Source organism: Tricharina praecox (assembly GCF_024521635.1).
Source record: "Tricharina praecox strain CBS 144465 chromosome Unknown BZA05scaffold_16, whole genome shotgun sequence".
Taxonomy (NCBI): domain Eukaryota; kingdom Fungi; phylum Ascomycota; class Pezizomycetes; order Pezizales; family Pyronemataceae; genus Tricharina; species Tricharina praecox.
In genome coordinates this window covers 94,697-114,480 of record NW_026250418.1, presented here as the reverse complement: position 1 = coordinate 114,480, position 19,784 = coordinate 94,697, and the positions used below count along the sequence as shown (strand labels likewise).

The 19,784-nt window shown below is 53.0% G+C and overlaps 4 protein-coding genes across 4 annotated transcripts; 3 read left to right on the top strand and 1 right to left on the bottom strand.

Moving 5' to 3' along the window:
• Window positions 1-6,795: 6,795 nt before the first annotated feature.
• On the bottom strand, window positions 6,796-7,655 carry BZA05DRAFT_74675 (uncharacterized protein). Its single transcript, XM_051488593.1, has one exon. The coding sequence runs from the start codon at window positions 7,508-7,510 to the stop codon at window positions 6,965-6,967; it is 546 nt and encodes a 181-aa protein (XP_051338356.1). The 5' UTR covers window positions 7,511-7,655; the 3' UTR covers window positions 6,796-6,964.
• Window positions 7,656-8,983: 1,328 nt separating this feature from the next.
• On the top strand, window positions 8,984-10,813 carry BZA05DRAFT_419530 (uncharacterized protein; the record flags this gene model as incomplete). Its single annotated transcript, XM_051485596.1, has 8 exons — window positions 8,984-9,014; window positions 9,065-9,106; window positions 9,163-9,294; window positions 9,494-9,509; window positions 9,614-9,684; window positions 10,123-10,139; window positions 10,239-10,314; window positions 10,464-10,813. The coding sequence occupies 8 exons, from the start codon at window positions 8,984-8,986 to the stop codon at window positions 10,811-10,813; spliced, it is 735 nt and encodes a 244-aa protein (XP_051338355.1).
• A 102-nt stretch (window positions 10,814-10,915) lies between these two features.
• On the top strand, window positions 10,916-12,154 carry BZA05DRAFT_74454 (uncharacterized protein). The gene is made up of 2 exons (XM_051488591.1): window positions 10,916-10,961; window positions 11,083-12,154. The coding sequence occupies exon 2, from the start codon at window positions 11,132-11,134 to the stop codon at window positions 12,020-12,022; it is 891 nt and encodes a 296-aa protein (XP_051338354.1). The 5' UTR covers window positions 10,916-10,961; window positions 11,083-11,131; the 3' UTR covers window positions 12,023-12,154.
• Window positions 12,154-12,948, top strand: BZA05DRAFT_74554 (uncharacterized protein). Its single transcript, XM_051488592.1, has one exon. It carries the CDS (start codon window positions 12,286-12,288, stop codon window positions 12,718-12,720), a length of 435 nt encoding a protein of 144 aa, XP_051338353.1. The 5' UTR covers window positions 12,154-12,285; the 3' UTR covers window positions 12,721-12,948.
• The last annotated feature ends 6,836 nt before the right edge of the window (window positions 12,949-19,784 follow it).

The window sequence follows — 19,784 nt, the reverse complement described above, 5'->3', positions numbered from 1 at the left end:
ATAGAAAGAAAGAATGAAAGAGAAAAAAAAGCGCTCGCGAGTCGCGGAGCGGCGGCCAGCAGACAACCGCTCAGTCCGTTTATTCTTAACGCACGAATACAGAGCGGCCAGCTGTCTTAGCGCACGGATACGGGGCGGCCAGCTGGCCAGGCTTGATCAAAGATCCGCGCATTTGTGTCGATTGCCGAGCAAGCATTGCCATCTGGTGGACTGTGGGTGGTTGCGGGTTGGTGGGGCTGGCCGCTGGCGCCTGAGTCGCTCACAGGTGCCTCTGGGGCACCATCGTACTGGTGTCATTTCTCACAAAAATACGCACAGCGATCCCCAGCGACCAATGGCGAAAGACATGCCGGCCCCGGCTCGCGCCAACTCCGGCCAAATCTAGAACCGGATCCCACACACCTGTGCCCACACGCCAAATCCGAGCGCAGGATCGTCCGCTAGCTCAGGCACGGTGAGACACCGAGTTTGAAGCTTGAATGTGCCCTAGGTAATAGTATAGGCACCGAATCCTTATATTATTACTCTTTCGGTATCCCCAATCCGTTATTACGTATGTAATTGAATCACTCGTGCAACTTCAGGTGTGGAGTATATAGCTCTTTTCTGCCGACTTTCCTTTCCGGGGGGGAGGGGGGAGGGGGTGCAGTACCTATCGAACTGCGTCGTGTTTGGGCATTATGGGGGGTGTCGGTTTCAGTTTCGGTGTTGGTGTCGATGTGCGCATGAGCGGTGGGGCGGCAGGTTCCATTACGCGCGTAACTGAGGAAAGAGTCCTCGTGTGTATTGTACATATGAGTCTTCAACTCCGTCATAAAAAATCCTCTGGTCGGAGAAGCCCCCTCCCCCCCGTTTCTGCACCCTCACACCGCAGAATTGTCACCGGCCGGAGAGAGGGACGTAGGGAGTTGGTCATAGCAGTTTCGTTCCAGTGTTGCACGGACGCTTGATCCACATGTATGCACAGTCACCGAGTACCTGCTATACTCGCTAGGGAGTATGGGCCTAAGAACAAACGTACGATTCCGACTTTACCTGAGTGGATGAGTGGGTGAATGATTGAATGGTTGAGTGACTGAGCACTCCGGTTTCCTTGCGAACTGCCCGCGAGTGCGTTCATGTTCGGGAAGGCTGGGAGGAGACGCAACCTGACACAGAGAAAAGCAGTATCTCTTTGAGGCTGCGACTCGCTCACCGGCCAGCCAGCCGGTTCGGCGGATTCGGTCTTGGCAGCAAGCCCTCCGAACGCCGACGGTAGATATTGTCACAAGGCTGTGGACTCTGGAGAATCCGCCCCGCCGCTTCGGATGGTGAGCCGCTCTCGGGTCACAGCGGATCGGGAGGAGGCAGGGCGTATGTATGTACTTTACATACATACGATGTGCATTGCATCTGCAGTATGTGATCAACAGCTGCAATATGGAAATGAAGGATGCGGGAGATGGCGGCGCAATGTGAGGAAGAAGGGAGGGAGGTGGGGAGGCGGGGAAGGCAGTGGGCTGTTTCGTAGGTACGTATTAAGAGACCCAAAAACGTGATGAGACAAAGAATGGGTGATCAATTGTGTGCGTATTTGTGATATGAACAAAAGCAAGAACAAGATAAGAACAAGTTTTAATGTTTACCCTCCTCTTCGAGGCTGATCCGGGTCACACCACTCCGCCTCCACGGTCTGCTCTCACCTCCCCACCAGTTCCGATACACACGGAGGCGCCTCTACCCCGCTCTCCCTCAATACTAGGTATATATGTACTCGATTAGGGGCGAGACAGCCGGCATGGATCGAACGATACCTAACTCGGTACGCACGCACAAGTTCGAAGTTGGCTCAAGATGAGAGGGCTGAGGATAGGCGGATAAAAGCGTTTATTGGTTCACCCGAAGATGAAACACTACCGGCCGAGGGCAAACGGGTTACGGGTCGCCAGAGCAAGCATGGAGGAGATGTGCAGTGTGGTGGCATGCATGTGCCTGCGGTCACGGGGCTGGCAACCACACCATGCCCTCCCCTGAGATGCTTGTGGCGTGCGGGGTCGTGCGGGTTACGTGGAGACAGCTGGTGGTCCGTGCGGTTCTCTTTTGGTTTCGGTTTCAGTTTAATCATTGCTTGTTGCGGATCTGTTTGTGTTGATGCACGCCGCGATGATGCATTGTGTAACGAGTGATGTATACTACATAGGAAATAAGCCCTCCAGCGAATAAGCGTCATCTACATACGCAGTCATGGAGTCGCCGGAGAAACTGCAATTGGAGAAGCTGCAATGGCGTGAGAAGGGTAGTGACGATCCAAAAAAAAGGATGCGAGAGTGCGTACACGCACCTGTGCGGAGCAGAATGAGGAGGCGCCCCCTCGCCGTTTGTTGGCAACCGCGAGCCAAACAGTGACACGACACACGAGCGGTGACTGAGCAGCTAGCTCGGTCGGGCAGGAGATCCGCGTCTTTTGCGCGATTGCAAGGCAATTGATAGGCTGTGGTTATGGCGGGGTTCCCTGTTGGCGCCCCCAGTCGAGCTCTCACTCTCTACACGGTGCATCCCGCTCGTGATCAAGCTTGACGATGCATACCTGCATACTAATGGTCTTGACAGATTCCGCAGCAAAAGTGAGCGTACTATACATACCTCATACATACATCATACAAACATAGGTACAGTACATACACCGCCAGCCTCCGAATCCTTCCGACTCCCCTCCTCTTTGAAAGTCTAGAACGGCGCGACCCATAGGGCCATAGCCCCCGCACAAATCGGCGCAGGGTTGTTCGCCGACTGTCGACAAAGGACATGGACGGGCCAGCCGTCTGGGACCAAAAGCTTGAATTCGAACCAGGCAGCCATCCCTACATATTGTTGGGAACTCCTGTAACCGATGGAAAAACACCCCCGACTTTCACACCTATCTCATCCCACAAAACCACAAAAGAAAATCAAAGGACGTTATTTTCGGATAGATAAGGGTGTCTAGAATCATAGAATGACGAGTTTTGGATTTTAGAAGACGTGGTTGATTTTCTTTTGAATTTAGAAAACGGTAATTTTGGTGGGGCGCTCCCCAATGTTTTTGCTAAAAACATCTCAAAAATCGCTACTTATTACCCGTTTTGTAATTAATTCGACTTTTCCACGAATCTCCCACCCCATTGACTCAAGGAGTCCCCAACCTACATACATGACATACCTACCGGTATTCTAACGACTACATACGCCCAGCAGCAGTGAAGATGACGCGTGATTTGTGTGTGTGTGCCCACAGCCACTACTACTAATCGTACTGTTATGAAAGCTGTAACACGGGACACGGTGTGAATTCCGTTACATACCGGTACCAGCAGAGCACCATAGGGAGTATATACCGGTAAATAAATACATATCAAGAACGTGACTCCGCGTCAAGCCCAGTTGCAGACGCCCCATTCCGCACGTGTCATCGACCGGAGGCCCGGAGCCTGAGGGGCACGTAGAGATTTATTATTAGACCTACTCAACTGCTACTGCGGACGACCACGTCTCAACCGTGCAGCAGCAACGGGGCCCGGACAGGAGCGAAGATTTGCAAGGTTTCTTTCAAGCACGCTCGCTGCGCCCCTTGGAGATTTCGCCCTATCCGACAGGAAACTAGCTACTTGCATACCGATGCTTTCGCGACGAGGCCGTGGTTACCTGCCTACCGACTTAATTTTTGCCTTATCCAAACTTCCAAAGTGGCGTGCCGTGTATGCTCTCTTTTGCCTGACCCGCAACTTGTAAGACGGTAAGCCGACGTCAACTCAAGGCGCCGGACGGGGGTGTCAGACTCGTGGGCAGCAGGCTGAAGCGAAAGGAATAGAGGAACCGCAAATGTGTGTAGGATGTGCATGCAGTTACCGGTATGTGCAGTACCGACGGTTGAGAACTTGAGAGGTGGACACTGGAAAGAGGAAGAATGGAAAGTGAGTGGACCCGCGGCTGCCATCCTTCCCGAATAGAGTACATAGTAGTAGTAGTAGCAGTAGTAATAGTAGTAGTAATAGTAGTAGTAGCAGTAGCAGTAGATAGTACCTTCTCTAGAGTAGTTCTGCAGCTACTCTACTGCCAGATGGGCTACCTACTATACTCTACACCCTGGCGTTGAAACTTGGGACTAACTATCTACTGCAGTGATCGGAGGCAGCAGGCAGCATAGAGTACATTATGTGTGTACTCTCCACAATGAGGCCGGTTGTCCCATGTAGGTAGACACACAACGGGCATCCTCGCTTCACAGCAGGCAACGGAATGATGAATCTGGGAGGAATGGGCGGAGGAATGGGCGGAATCTCGGAGCCTGGAGGAATGGAATGCGGATGGCCTCGATGCACCAACTCTGCAGCACTCTTGCAGAGCGATCGCTTTCACTGCCAGACCACCCTCGTCATCTGGATCACCCTCACTGCCATCAACATTAACGTTCCTTCGGTGGGGCGGGACTTGGTGAAACCCGAACCAACCCCCACCTAAATGTCCCAACGTCCCGAGTTCCGTCGACGGCCACATACTTCGAGTTCTCGCCTACGCCAGAAAATCACTACCGGAATGTACACTGCTCGGTTCAAGGTTGGGCGTTCACGTGGAGATGTGCTGCACATTCCATCCCACTCTTTTCGCAAGTACCCTGCCTGCCTGTTTGCAGCTGGGGCGGAGGGAGCGAGTTCTCGGCCATGCTAAGAGTCATCGCATGATGTATGTTATCGAGAAGTGGTGCTCAACCAAACCAAACCAAACCAAACCAGCCACAGGAAGCCGCCCGGTCACTCTAAACTCTTCCAAGCCTTAGCCAAACCGGAGGGGTGGGGGGGGGGGGGGGGGTACCGGACTGCATCACGAGTCACGACACTTGTTTTAGCATGCGGCCCGCATTTTTGGCCAAAGCAGATTCCGTAGTACGGTAGTACATGCTTCACGGATCGATGACGATCGTTTCGTTTCGCTTCGTAAGGGAAAGCCCTTAGCTGAAATGGGCGGAGTTTAGGGAGTAGAGTGTGACGCAGAGTAGAGCAGGACTGGGGCTGGGGAAGATCTGGATTTCGCCGGGGGAGGCCCGGGAGGGGGGGTTTGGCTGGCGAGGTGCGTCGCAGAGCGCATTACCGAAAGCCCGAAAGCCGGAAAACGTGCAAAATCGCACATTTCGCCGAAAATTGAAATCAAACACATCTCGTACATCTCGTACATCGAGCACGTCGAGCACATCGAGCACGTCAAGCACATCGAGCACGTCGAGCACATCGAGCACATTGGCTACGTAACTACTACATAAGTTTGATGCGTCGATTCGCTGTGGTAGGTAGAGGAACGGAGCTGCTGCCTTCTTCCCCGTTCCCCGTTCCCTGCACTGTCCGTCCGTCCGCCCCTCCATCTCCGAGGGGGTGACTGTGACTGTGAGCCCAACTCCCCGAGCACTTTCGAAGTAAATAAAACCTTTTAGGCTTTGCCCGAGACATTGACCGGGCACAGTCGATAAGATTAGGAGAATGAGCTGGAATTCAAGACAGTGACGCGGGGCCGAACGGTGTGAAACACACGAGTTAAGACTCGTCATCCCTTCGCTTCCCGGATCGTCCCTTGCGGTTAGTTACTCTACACCGTTTTGCGACCACCCCGAGGGAAGGAGTGCCGAGTATGATACGAGATTTGCCGCCGGCACCTCGCGCTTCGCGTAACTCGCCGGATCCTCCTAGTAACGAGCGACCCCGAGGATGCAAGGAACTGCCACACGTGTAGAGTATGTACCTACACAGCCTAGCAGCGGTCGTATGTTTTTCTTTTCTTTTTCGAGCAGTTCAGTAACCAGTGCGGTGCGGTCGGTGGGTGGCACATACCACACTCCGAAACCCGGGAAGATCCCGAGCGCGCGAGCTCTAGAGTGCACCACAGCGACGGCGCTGCGATCTAACCTCTAGATGCGCGGAAGCAGCTTTCCAGACCGCCATTACTCACTCACTGCCACTGCCACTGTCACACTCATCGTTAACTGCCCTCGCCCTCACCGCCGTCGTCGTTAGCGGCGACGTCATTTTCCACCCATTTTTCACGAGAGCGCCGAAGGCTGAAAGCTGAAGCCAACAAAAAGCTCGACGGGTACCTACCTAGGTCGGCCGAACTGGCGGCGGACACCCCGGATGGACACGGAGCACCTACTAGTACCGTAGTATGCTTCCCATTCCTTTTGGCTTACTACACGGATTTCGGGGGATATACCGAGAGTCGCGCGGTCTCCGGCAGGGGGGTGGGGCATTTCCCGACTCCCCACCGAATAGATGACTACTGGGGTAGGCAGCCGCCTAGGTACATACCGTGGTATTGGAGATGGAAAAAACGACCGGTGGGTCACAAAACACCGAGGGAGTGGTAAGACTCGCCGAATCGCCAACTTGGTGATCTATGTTTGCTAGTAGGTAGGTAGGCCACCCACTCCACCCAGCCTCTGCACTGACAGCTAGCATTTCATACGTACTCTACTCTACATACAAACCGACTAAGGATCTCTGCAAGCAGCTCGCAATTCATGGTCACTGGTCATTACGGAGCTTCCCTAGTGCGGCAGTGCCCACCACCAATAAGTCACGGTTTCACGCAGTTCGCCCTAGACCAGTGAAATATGGTAATCCGTAAATCTCGCTTGCCTGCCTGCACCACTTTGCCTCCAAAGCTGGAGGTCGGCGGGCACTCGAGAATCGAGATAGGCCACTTGTAACGAGCTCACAGAGGACGAGACCATCCCCATCCCCTTCCTCTTCCCTTCGGGCTCCCCAATCGAGATAGGCCACTTGCAACGAGCTCACAGAGGACGAGACCATCCCCATCCCCTTCCTCTTCCCTTCGGGCTCCCCAATCGATCGTTATCCATGCCTACAGGCTGCTTGGGCTGTGTATGGCAAATCGCTCACGGGACCCATATTCTTGTCGATGTGCCTACTATAGAGCTGCGGCATGCCTACCTACTCACTACCTACTCCCAACCAACCGGTCGTGAGCTCCGGTAGGGAACAGGAATGAATGCCCCGTCAGCCAGTCCGCAGGACAGAAAAGCACATCCGTCGTCTGCGAAAAGACGCCTGACGATCGGATTCCCACAGCCTGGCCTTTCGAATCGAATTGCTGTGCTTCCGTCCTGTCTCCCGGGTGGGGCGCAGGCGTGACACAAAAGACGATAGACACAAAGGAAGGCTATAACCAACAGCGCCAAGAGCAGCCTCGGCGTGCAGATGCGTGCCTTCGTGAATTCAACATGTGTCATGCAGTGCAGTGCAGTGCAATTCGCCAAATCATCGGGAAACAGCGTCCTAGTAGGTGCGTAGTTACGTGCGCTCGAGCTGGGGCTCGTGTTCGGGACCCAGGTAGGTAGGTATGTAGCTAAGGTAGAGGTTCTGCCAAGTATGAAGAGAACACGCGGGGTTTGGATGAGGTCGCGGTAATTGCTGGGCTTGCTAGAGCAGTATGTATGCTTGTCAGCTTGTTGGCTTGCTCTTCTTGCTGACTTACTTACCGACATCATACCTGCTTGCTACTTAGTCGGCGTTTCAGATTGCTCTCCTCTCTGCTGTGTGTATCGCTAGATATGCCGGGACGCCGCGAGGCTCCGAATCCCTGAGGGACTGGTCGAGCCCCCGCGGTCCCTACCTGATCTGGATGGCTGTTGGTTCGACGTTTTGGTCGGCGCGGGGTATCAGACGTATGTAGGATGTTGCACTCCGCAAGTAGCGATAACTGTTGAGGCCGGCAGGAGGAGGAGGGATGATAAGTCTCGGCGGTGAGCGGTGGTAAGGCAGTAGGCAGGCCACAACTGCTAAACGTGCCGCTTGTTCGCGGCCTGCAGGTGGATACGGCCCTCACCGATCATTCTTCCTTGCCGAGCAGTGCCGACGGACTTCGGTATTGTCCCATGAGGGGATGGCAGTTGGTTGTAGGATGTAACACAAGCGACGAGGGGAAAGAAGAAAAAAAGGAGGAAAAGAGGAGGAAAAAAAGGCAAAGAAAAACATTCAGGGTACTCTAGGTAGATGGGAGCCGCAGGAAGGAAGGAAAGGAGCGAGCCAGTCATCTTCACCTAGTGCCGAAGCTCGTGTCACAGTTCTTCTCGGCCCTTGGCCCATCGGCTTCCGAGTTCATGGAAAACCGCTCTCCCCCAGTTCTGTCAGAAATATCCACCATAATCGGGGTTCAAACCCAGATCAGGGATACGCCTTCCGAGGCACCCGGAGCACGACCTAGACCCGTGGCCCGGCATCACGCCCATCCATAATGCCTCAAAAAAAAGGCCCCTTAGGGCTAGATTTGAAGAGCCGGATATCTATCGTGATTCGCGGAGAGCTAGGTAGTTACATGCATTCCCCTCCCTTTCCCATAGTTTCTGCCGGTATGTAGGAACGTGGTGTACGCGGTCTCGGTTCTGCTACGGTAGGTACGTATATGGTGAGCGATGATGAAGTCGTAGACAACCATGTTTAACCTTGCTTAATCCTTCCCGTGTAGTTACCTATACCGGTAATTCATACCGGTAGTTCATACCGGTACATAGTAACGCAGAGTGGATACGGGTACTCTACTCTAGTTCCCGCTCGTTAGTTGATCCCGCAAATCCAAAACCTAGTGGCATCCGCGGGCCCTAGTTAGACAACGTGGATGGTGAATTAACGAGAAATTATGGGGAAACCCAGCTTGAAACGACTAAGGTGCAAACCCGGCTTGCATGTATACCGGTGGTGGGGCTGTGCGCATAGAGTAATCCACAATTGTGTCTGAAGAGGATAGTTACGACGTCGCCCATGTGATAGGGTTGTGGTATGGAGGTATGTATGTACGGCACCTATGGATCCAAGTGAAGCCCGAATGTCAGGATGGCAACCACTCGTCGACATATTCCGTGCGTCAAGCCCAATCGTCTTGCAAGGTTGAGGGGAGGGTGGATCCTGTGCAGCCCTTGGGTGGATCTATGATCATCAGCAACTGAGAACTGCTATGGCAAGGCATGACGGCCCATGCATCATTGAGTCGAGACCGTAGGTATGTATATTGACTATGGGGCTTCAGGCTCTATCTACCTACGCAGCCAGCTACTCAATAAAGTGGATTCAGGTGGCATCTGGCCATCGTGAGCAGTGAGCACTGTACATGGATTGCTATTGCCGGAATTTGTTCGGAAAACAGGTTTGTCAGCGTCACCGTGCACGATAGCCGCCGGCCTTCTGTTCCCAAACCTACCGGTACTCTATATGTTGAGAAAGGAGTCACGAACAGAGAACTCAAGCATTCTAACGAACACAGGCGGTAGTTATGCAGGTATGGTACTAGATCATCAACTTGCTGTTCGCAAGAAAGCATGCATGTCGCCGAGTGATTGGGGTGGAATTCGTACGTAGATATTATCATACATGCTATCATCATCGTTCCATAATTTTTCACAGCCTTGTCCACTTGTCTCGTGGCGGATGATCCGAGGAAACCGTCCTCTTTGCCTTTTGCTCATGCCCAACCGTAGGCCGGAGACGGTGTGGGTATGTGCGTTTGATGGAAACTTCCGGCCGTGGGAGGCGGTGCGAACGGAAACATTCACATACGAGCGAGGAATAATGAGGGAGTGTGTGTGTGCTGGCTGCAGTCACAGCCACACCTGTGACTCCCAGCACAACGGACGCTCGCTCCGGACGACCGACAATGAGGATTCCAATCGTGAGTGAATGTGCTGAATAGTCTTCCAGCATTCGCACAGCTGTACACATCAGAAATGAGGCGAAGCGAATCACGGATGGGATCAAAATAAGGCGCGTATGATCTTCCCGACGACGGCCGACGTACTCGTTGCGCTTAGAACTGAGTGTGAATCCAACCACCCAGCCATTGGGTCGAAGGAATCCCACCAACTAGAGGAATAGCGTGTGTCCATCCCGAAGGACGCTCTGCAGGAAGGTACCTAGCGGGGGGGCTTCTAGCGCTTTACTATTAGAGATGGAGCACCTGAATGGGTTGGGGACGATGGTGTTGGGGACGATGGTGTTGGGGACGATGGTGTTGGGGACGATGGTGTTGGGGACGATGGTGTTGGGGACGATGGTGTTGGGGATGATGGGGTTGGGGACGATAGTTACTCTCACTATTCTTTGGCCGCAGGGTGCGATGACAGCCGGGTAACCATCTTTCCATGGATCAAGAGCTCATGCGGGCAGATCGGGCATCTCCCCCGCTTGCCCCCTATTTACCTAGCTATCTCGATGGTAGCATCTTAGAACGCTTACGATGAGCTGCCGACAAATACTACTAGCAACGGCAGCAGTAACATCATCACCGACAACAACGACAGCGGTAATCAGCAGAACCACCGACCACCGACAGCAGTTCGGCAGTCCAGCGATCCAATAGCCTAGCAACCCAGCAACGTCACCGTAGCATCAGCAGCAGCAGCGGCAACGCCAGAACGAGCAACACTGGCAATACCAGCACTTGTTTCACAGTGCCACATCGACAGCAGCGGCGGGCCAGCAGCAGCAGCAGTACCAGCAGCAGCCGAAGTCGCGTTCATGTTAATTTTGCCCCAACGTGCAGCCCGTCAACCCGTATCACTGGTTACAAGCGCAAGGCCCTCGGAGACCCCCCGGAGAAGCTCGCCGGCGATATCCCTCGTGCCAAGCTCAGCAACACCATCTTCAACGAGGTTGTCGGTCCTTTCGTGTTGGTTCTGATCACCCTGGTTCCATACCTGTTCATCAACGCGCAGACCGGGTTGAGAAAGGAGAATGACGGCAACGACCCATCTGAATGGAGAAAGCGTTGCGCACAACGAGAGAAACCCGAACATGCCTGACCCCATCTTCGCCGCCACAGCCCGGACCGAACCTGAGTCGACCTTGGGTTGCGCACACGGCACATTACCACACCCAGGACGTCGCCCCTCCGCTTCTTTGGCATAGAATCCATATCCAGAGGTGAACAGTGAGAAGGTTGCATAAATGGTAGGCTTCCCCCCTCCTCGACACACTTCTTTTTACTTTTACTCCTCACTTCACATTTTTGAAACGGCGCATCACCCTCTTCGCCATACACTGGTCCTGAAATCCCTCCGTCGTCGCTGAGTTCTTCGCTACCGTCCCAAAACCTCAAACCTCAAACCCGGCCGACATCAATGGCTACCCCACAGCGCACCGGTGCAGATGGATCGTCGCGTCGTGACGATGGTGCTCATATCCGTGCTGGCGGTCATGGATCTTCGCGGCGTCGCGCAGCTCCTGGCTCGTCCGTTCGCAGCGGTGGTAATGGATCGTCGGTTCACCCCAATGGTGCTCCACAATTCTATGGTCGCACCGAGGACCGCACATCCTCCGACCGTTACGCCACAGCTTCTGGAGCATATGGCCCTGCCGATGATTTTGAATCGTCGCATCGTCCCTCGACTTCTCGCGCTTCCGGTCGCAATGGCGGTGATTCATCATCGACTCGCTACGATGGTGTGTCGTCGCATCGTCACCCCACTCATAACGCTTCGGGTCGCAATGGCGATGGTTCATCGCTTCGCTATGATGGTGCCCATGAATCCTCTCGTCAAACCGAGTACCGCACATCCTCCGACCGTTACGCCACAGCTTCTGGAGCATATGGCCCTGCCGATGATTTTGAATCGTCGCATCGTCCCTCGACTTCTCGCGCTTCCGGTCGAAATGGCGGTGACTCATCATCGACTCGCTACGATGGTGCCCATGAATCCCGTGGTCGTACCGGTGGCTATCCATCCTCCGGTCGGAACGTCTTCGCTGCCGACGTGTATGATCGAGCCAGTGATCGTGGACGTTCGAGTCGTCACGCCAGATCTGGGTCCTCTCGTCGCCGTGATGTGTCTGCACCTGGTCGCCCGGCCCTCCCTCCTGCTGCTCCTCTTGCAAATCCTCCCCAACAGGTGAGAGGTGTACATATACCCGGCTGGCGCGAGCGAGTATATGTCCCAGGCTTTCGCCCCTCCGACAACAAAGGCAAAGAAGCCGCGAGGAAGTTCGATAGTCAATTTGGCTCGACAGGGTAGACGCTCTAGGTGTGTGCCATGCAGAGGGTTATGGTGTTGGAGTTCGAGGGTAGGGTGTGGGTGTCGGTCTGCGCTATCGCCATCGCCATCACTGTCGCCGGTCATCGATGATTGATGAGGTGTTCTTTTGGGGTTCGTGGCTTTCGCAGGCTGTTTGATGTATTCTAAATCGACGACGGGGCGTTCGAAGAGCTTGCTTTCAGCGTTGTGCTTTCTGTTTTGGAATTATGTAGCGATGTCATTTTTCCTTTGGGGTTTGTCGGATGTTGTTTCTATTGTGTTGGGTTGCATGCATGTCTCCGACGGTTGGTACCTCGCGATTCTCTCATTCGATTTTTTTGGTGTTTAAGAATGGTCTCGTGGCCGTCCAAACGTGTCTGATATTCTCGTCCTTTCTGTTTTGGATTATGCCTTGGGTTCTTTTTTCTTTTCGTGTTTGTTTCTATTGTATTCATCTTTTATCGATGTCGCCGATATCTAAATCCATTCAATCATCTGATCATCAGGCCCGAAGCTGTGATGGGGAAGAAAAAAAGGTAAACTGGCACAGCACTCCCATATGCGCATGTATTGCACGTAGAGTGGATTTCCTTCCGAGGGAGGATCAAATCAGGCAGAAAAACTACCATTCAAGCCGCTGCCACTGCAGATGTGCGGCGTGTGCTTGGCTAGGAAGACCAGACGGGGGAGCGACCTAGAGTAGAGTATGTGCACACGGTCACAACTAAGCCCCCACACTGATTCAAATCTTGGATTTAAGGCGGGGATCCATGAGGGTTAGGGTCGGGTAGACTTGTGCTCTGCTGTACTCGAGAACTTCGTCGAGACGAACTCCGGGAAGGCTGCAGCAAAGCTGGCAGGTACGTAGGTGCGTAGCAACCGTAAGGCGTTACGAACACCGCCGAATAGGAGAGGTTGCATGGTCTCGCTCGCAAAGTGAGCTGGCGCGGAAATTGAGAGCTCTGCGATCGCTAAGTTTCTCAAGTCTCTGCTGATCGTTGGTTGAGGTGGGGCAAAATTCGATACATTCCATCGCAAGCCGCAACTCCTGTATTCGAGGTGATCACCTTCAGTGTAACCTGGACAAGCACTGCGATCACACTCGGGCCACGCCTAGAAATCAGTGACTGCAACCAGCTCCAACGCTCTCCGCTCCCTCCCTCCCCCAACGTGCTCCCTCCCCCGACACACGTCGACACACCTAACAGAAATCCGGGCCCGGCGCCGCACCAGCACACAGCGACACCCGTTTGCTTAGCAGTTGTATCATCCCTCCGCGCATACTTCGACCACTCCCCCCAACAAATCTGAATCCCGTGCGCACAACACAAGTAGACCGCGCACTTTTGGGAAGTTGCCCGCCCGGCACCCATCCAGCAAAAACAATGAGCGGAAAATTATCACCCACCCTTGATCATCACTCAACGCTGCCCTGGGTGCCAACCTGACTGGCCCTGGTTGGGGACCTGGGGTCATTCTGCTGACACCGTACCCAGCCCGTAGCACCCAGCTCCTGCTCCCTACGCCACGGAACCTGGCGTGTAGAGGCGAAGCAAAATCGTGGTGAGAGATTTGGCTTGCGTATAAAATGCTCGACCCTCGACAGTTCTTGGTTGTGCCCATCTCGTCCAGCTTCGCTACTCTCCCCACCACCACCCATCATCAGTACAAGAGGGTTGTTGTTTCCTCATCTCTTCCATTGCGACCGCAAACGCTCATCGCCTCTTCCTCTTCCTCTTCATCGCCGCCCCGCACACACTTCTCATCTCTTCTCGCTCCTGAGCCCGAGTCCATCGCCTCTTCGTCATCGTCGAATTAGGTTGTCGCTACCAACCTCCCGCCAAACACAAGTCGACCACTCTTAACTCTCAACTGCAACCGACTTCATCGAAATGCCTTCCTCGACCCGTCCCGATGCGGCTGCGCAGTCCGGTCACGCCGCCAGCCGACCCACCGGTGTGTCCGTGGAAGGCTGGCGCCAGCGCGTGCCCGTCCCGGGGTACAACCAACCCGGCAACCACGCCGACCAGTCATTGAGGGACTTCGATCTCAAATTCCAGTCGCCGAAGAAGTAGTGTTTATCTGGTTCGATTTTCGCCTCGGTTCTTTATTTCTTTCTCGGCTGTCATGTCATCATCTCGGTGCATCGGTTGGGTTGGGTTCGACAGTGCTTTTTTCTATTGTCGTTAGAGGTCTGGTTAGAAGGGAAGGGGTTGCTGGTGTCATTTGTCATTATGTTGTCTCTTTTCGGTCGGTGTTGTATTGCAGCTTTGATGTGTATTTGTACGATGCCGTGTGCTCGGTTTTTCTCTATCGTGTATTTTCTTTTCGCGGTGGATATGTAATCTGGATCTGAGTCGCGTCTTGTTGTATTCCCTTTTCTGCCGTGGATATGTAATATGGTTCTCAGTCGCGTCTTGTTGTACGCCACGCGTCCTCCTCGATGTATCGTTGTTTTGAATGTCACAAGCTCAATGTCTGACACTGATGAGCCAATCGTGCAACTCAAATGCCGCCCTAATTGCATGGTTAACACTCATCGAGGGGATTGGGGCCAATGATCGTCCCTGAGTGCGCTGGAGGAGGGAAAAAAGTAGACGTACAGAATTGAAGCAGATATTCGGTCAATTGAGGCACCCACTGTCGTCCATGAGGAAAAGTTGGATACCCCATATGTATGACTCCCGCAGGCGCGGGAGGACAGAGTTGTTATCGTGCGTGTGACAGTCACAATACTCTATAGGGGTAGGGTTAGGGATTCTAGTGGTCGAGAGTTGCATAAACCTTCGACTCCTCCCTGGTCCATGGTAGGTATCAGAACAACATTGTGCCATTCACACTCATACGGGGCCGGGGAAGGCCGAAGTGTGATAATTGATACCGCAAAATCTCCAGTCTTCCTGCGGCATCCTCATCGGCCTACTTTAGTATAGCGGATCTGTCGCCTGTGAGAGGAATGGAGACGGTCGCGAGAGGAATGATGCCTGGTAGCTTGTCACCAAATAGCTTCAAAGGCATCGTTGTCGTCGGTAGGGATAACGCCATCCTCGGCTACGGTATGCACTGTTCATCGGGCGTGCTCCAATGTCGAGGAAGCGGGTAGTGGAAAGGATCTCTGGACGAGAGAATGTATTGCGAATTGTGGTACCTATACTGGTTTGCCGTTGTTAAATTCAGTCGTCGTTCCCTTTGCTTCCTCATTCCCTTTCCTTCTATTCCCTTTCCTTTCGCTCCCTTTCCTATCTTTCCCTTTCCGTAGTTGCCTCATATCCGGCATAGTTCATTCGTGGCAACAAGTTCGTCTTTTTCCGTGGACCGTGGCTATATATACTGATTCGAATTCCGCTCATGGGCCTTCTCTCCGTTCCTTCCCATTGACCTCCCCTCCAAGGCCATCCATTTCCCCAGCGTCCACTCTGATATTATGCGTGGCGATCCATCATCAAAGAGGCTAGACTCCTCCCGCCTTCTCCAAAGCCCCCCTAAAACGCCGCATCCGCACTCGACAATCTTCCGCTCGCAGTGATACTGAATCGCTCCGGTGATCCCTCCCTCCTTCCTTCCTTCCTTTCCTCAGCTCCCCTTCCGACTCCAGCCTTCGGAAGGCTGAGTGATAAGGTGTATTTCATCGAAATGGCAGTGACAGGGTGATTCCTCTGACATGGCCGAGTGACAGGAGCGTTTTCCAAAAAGCGTGTGGAGTCAACTGCGGTCGACTGAGGACGGACTACCTACCTAGGTAGTCTAACCGAGCACTGGACTAGACGGGCTGACCCTCGACAGTCGAAAGAATTTGCTGGACTGGACTGGACCGAACGACGGCAGTCCGCGCCGTCTGGGCTGCAGTCCGGACTGGACTGAGGAATACGGACTCCGAGTGAGCCGCCGTGAGTGCAACGTAGGTCATGGCAGCTTTCAACCGGTTAGTTAGAGCTGGGAACCATCAGTATGAAATATGATTATGCTGTGCCAGGGAGGCCGATGAGTCGACATACATACATACCACAAAAATAACCGGCGGGTATGCGATACAGCTTACAAGCGAAACTGCCCGCTCCCACCCCCGCTGACCAATATTCGTTGGAGCCTGAATGAGTCGAGTAGACCGGGTGAAGCGGAAACTATACATCAGTGATGGGGAAGTTGAGATTCACAGATGTGGAAGTCGAGATGCAGAGATGGAGAGAAGTTGTGTCAGGTTGTGTGAGATGGCTGCGATGAGTGGGATGAGCGGGATGAGCGGGGATGGGCGGGATGATGTGATCTATGAGTCAAGATTACAGTGTCTCCGCTCGTGACTACAACTCCGCAGCATGCAGATTCGCCCCCCCCCCCTGAGGAAAGTGTTTCAACATACGATGGGAAGCCTGCCTGGCGTTGACATCCTCGGTGAACATCCTTTCCACGGCCTCCTGAAGGCCACGCGGTTGGTGTTTCGGACGTTTCAGTCATGTTAGGCGACCAAACTGCTTGCCTTCAACTGGACCGAGGATCCAAGACTGACTGCAAGGACCAAAGTCCCGAATCGGCGAGCCATGGCGATGGAATTGATACTCGTTTTTCGAAGTGGTGAGCAAAATCCATCGTTTTCGGTGGCGATGCGAACGCCCCCCGTGTCGAAACAGATAAAAATCGTAAACTGCGCCCATACGGACGGACGGGGACCGGCCGATATAAGTAAGATGGTCGGACTGCAGCTGCAGCGAGTCACTGTTGTATTCGAGTCTTTCCTCGCCGGATGCTATCCTCAGTTGAGGATCGGTGGCCGAGCCTAAGGCTAAGTCTTCTGACTCAGTCATATCGGCAAGGGCTAACTAGTAAAGTTTTCAAACTCGGTTAACCATCTCGATGCAAATCGGTTCGAAGCAGAGTAGGTAGCCCAAGAGTCGAGATTGCATCGGCTGTTTATATCCATTCTCGAAGCACACAGACGCCAGGCTGTACTCCATCATGGAGATGCCTGCGCACATTCCATACGCTCCTCTTCAGCTGAAGCTTTAAAGCAACATGACTTCGGCACGGTTCAGGCGAAAGGTGTGGCTGCGTACGCCTGAATCAGCTGAACGTCGCCAACGCCAAAAGCTCCATCGCGCTTGTGTAGTCGCCGAACGTTGACGTACGCATTGCGGCGCGGAGGTATGTAGCGGTTGGAATTTGTATGGATGGCGTGGGTGCTGAAGTGTTGATGTCCGAGTTAACTCTCGACGTCGGGCCGGAATTCGAGGGATTCAAGGGATTAGAGCTGACTCGAAGGCTGGGGGGCAGGGAGGATAACGGGGAAGGTGGAATGTTTCCAATAGCGACTGGTTCGAGTAAGGGTTGTTTGATACGGTTAGCAATTTAAGCCGTAGCCGAATAAATGCATTTAAGCTCGTTGTAGGGACGCGAACATGCATGGACGCAAGACGCGTTAATGCCATTGATAGAGGAGGTTAGAGTAAGATGAAGCTCGAAAGCGACAATCGACGCCGCAGTAAGTAGGCAGGCCACTGATGTCGAGCAAACACCGTATGGAGTAAATTTCCGAAATGAAACCTGTTGAAGAGGGCTGAGTTGGCTGAAAACAAGGTGAAGCTTCAAAAGCGCCCCCATGTCGAGATCCGGATGAGCCAGTGATGATTTCATAGATCGATGCAGAGTCGCAACAGAGGCTCGGGGATCGCGTCAGTCGCATGGCCAATGAGCAGGGGAGGGACGCTACACCGAATCGATTATTTGAACTGCAGGCAGGATGGGTACTCTGAGTCTCGGACATTGTGCTTCACCATCGTCAAGATGGCTGTAACTATGCGAATGGTGACGAAATAAGAAAATGCCATCGCACGGCAAATGACGTCGAAAGTAGGTAATTTTTGGGAATATTAAGGCTCGAGAGGGCGGCGACGGGTGTTGCTGGCATGTATGTAACAGAAGCGGATTGCTAGGTTTGATAGGATTTAAAGCACGTCCCAACAGCCCCATCAACCTTAGGAGCCAAGGAACTCTTTATGAAGAGCGCGGAGCTTGGGCGAGCAACGAACACGTACCTACCGCTGTGGACCATATGCATTTTGCATTGTGGAGATGTAGGTCGCTTGGAATTGAGCTCGGATGAAGGTGCAATACGGTAGGTAATAGCTACTGTGCTCCAACGTGCTTGGGTGGCTTAAGCAGTGGGTACTGAATGCACTCACCCAATTTCCAAGTGCCCAGTGCAGTGTTGGGGAAGTGCAAGTTGCTCTTCCTAGCTGACATGCGCATCCAACAGCTCTATCTCCTGTGAATGTCCAGCTAGTGGTTACATCTCCTTTGGCCGGTCTGTTGTGCAATCGACGTTTTCGCTGCCGGTCGACTCAATCGGTTGAACTCTTTTTTGGTAACACACTACTGGTATGGCAAATAATCCTTCACTACATAAATCCCCAACACGGATGGCTGTTTGCAGCATGTACGAGTGCTGTTGTGAAAGTTCTGTCGTTTGCGGTCATGTATGATGATTGGTGGACGGCCTGGATGTTTGCATGTAGGCAGGGAGATGGCATGCGCTGGAGTCGTTTGTTTGTTGGAGAACTGAGTGATGTCCAACCCCCATCAGCATAGAAACCTTTCAGAACAATCTGCACGCAGGAGGGCTGACTACCTTTATATACGCCATCGAAAATCCCGTTCCGACATCTTAGCACATGCCTACGGATACGATGGTTTCCGAGAGTTGGGCATGTTGTCATATTCACATCACCTGTATGTAAGCACAGTTGCGTACACCACGTTGCCGCACACTCGGCATAACTCTACTCGGGGAAATTCAAACTCCGCAGTCGTCGTCGTAGGAATACGTAGGGATTACAACTTAAGACGCCCGTCCGTAGGAAGCCAGCTGTCATCTACTACCTGGCTTCAAGTGTATGCGGACACCTCTTGGTGCGACTGCCACTATTCGTAGTAGATAATACCTATTGCAGTCATTCGGCACGATGGAATTTCTAGAGTAGAATGCAAATCTTCGCTCAAATCGGAGATCCTGGATGAAAAACTGCTGATCAAGGAAAGGCTTCATGTCTAAGAAAAGGCTGCATGTCCGGATACCTAATACCTGCCATGCGCAGCGTGTCATAGGCAATGCTCCGGAGTCACCTAGATACATACTGTCTTAGCATGCGCTCAATTGGTGCGTCCAGAGGCCGTGTATGGGGCGACGTCAAAAGCTGGCCGGATATATCCCTTACCGCAGTGGAGGATTAACGCTGGTACGTATGGCGTCCGCAAGGCGTGATATGTAGTACTTGGTACTTACTCTACCTACCGGAGTTTGGATAAAGAGTTGTATGTAGAGTACGTGGATGTGCACAAGGATAAGCGTAATAATTACGCTGAACCGGGATCCGGGAGACTGGGACGGCTAAGCCCTGGCTCTTCAGGATGCCGATGGTATAGTAAAGTACTAGGTCAAAAGTTTTCGTACGATGGCCGTTTTACACCAAAAAGGCCCATTTTCAAGTAACCAAAACCCACCCTTCACGTGGCGGAAAAAAATCGAGTCTTTCATAGAAGCTTTAGAATCGCAGGATGCATCACATATAAGAAGTCTGACGACTTTTTCTTCGGATTGGTGGCGCATGGTACGGTGTTGTGCACAGGTTGGAGAGTGATTTCAGATTTTGTATGGGGCCCCCATACAAAATTATTGCGTGACAACCAGTTTCAGCACCAACTTCTCTCCCATATGGCATTACTCAACCACCACCAGTTAGAATTATGTGCCGATTTCAATCTAGGCTCTCTA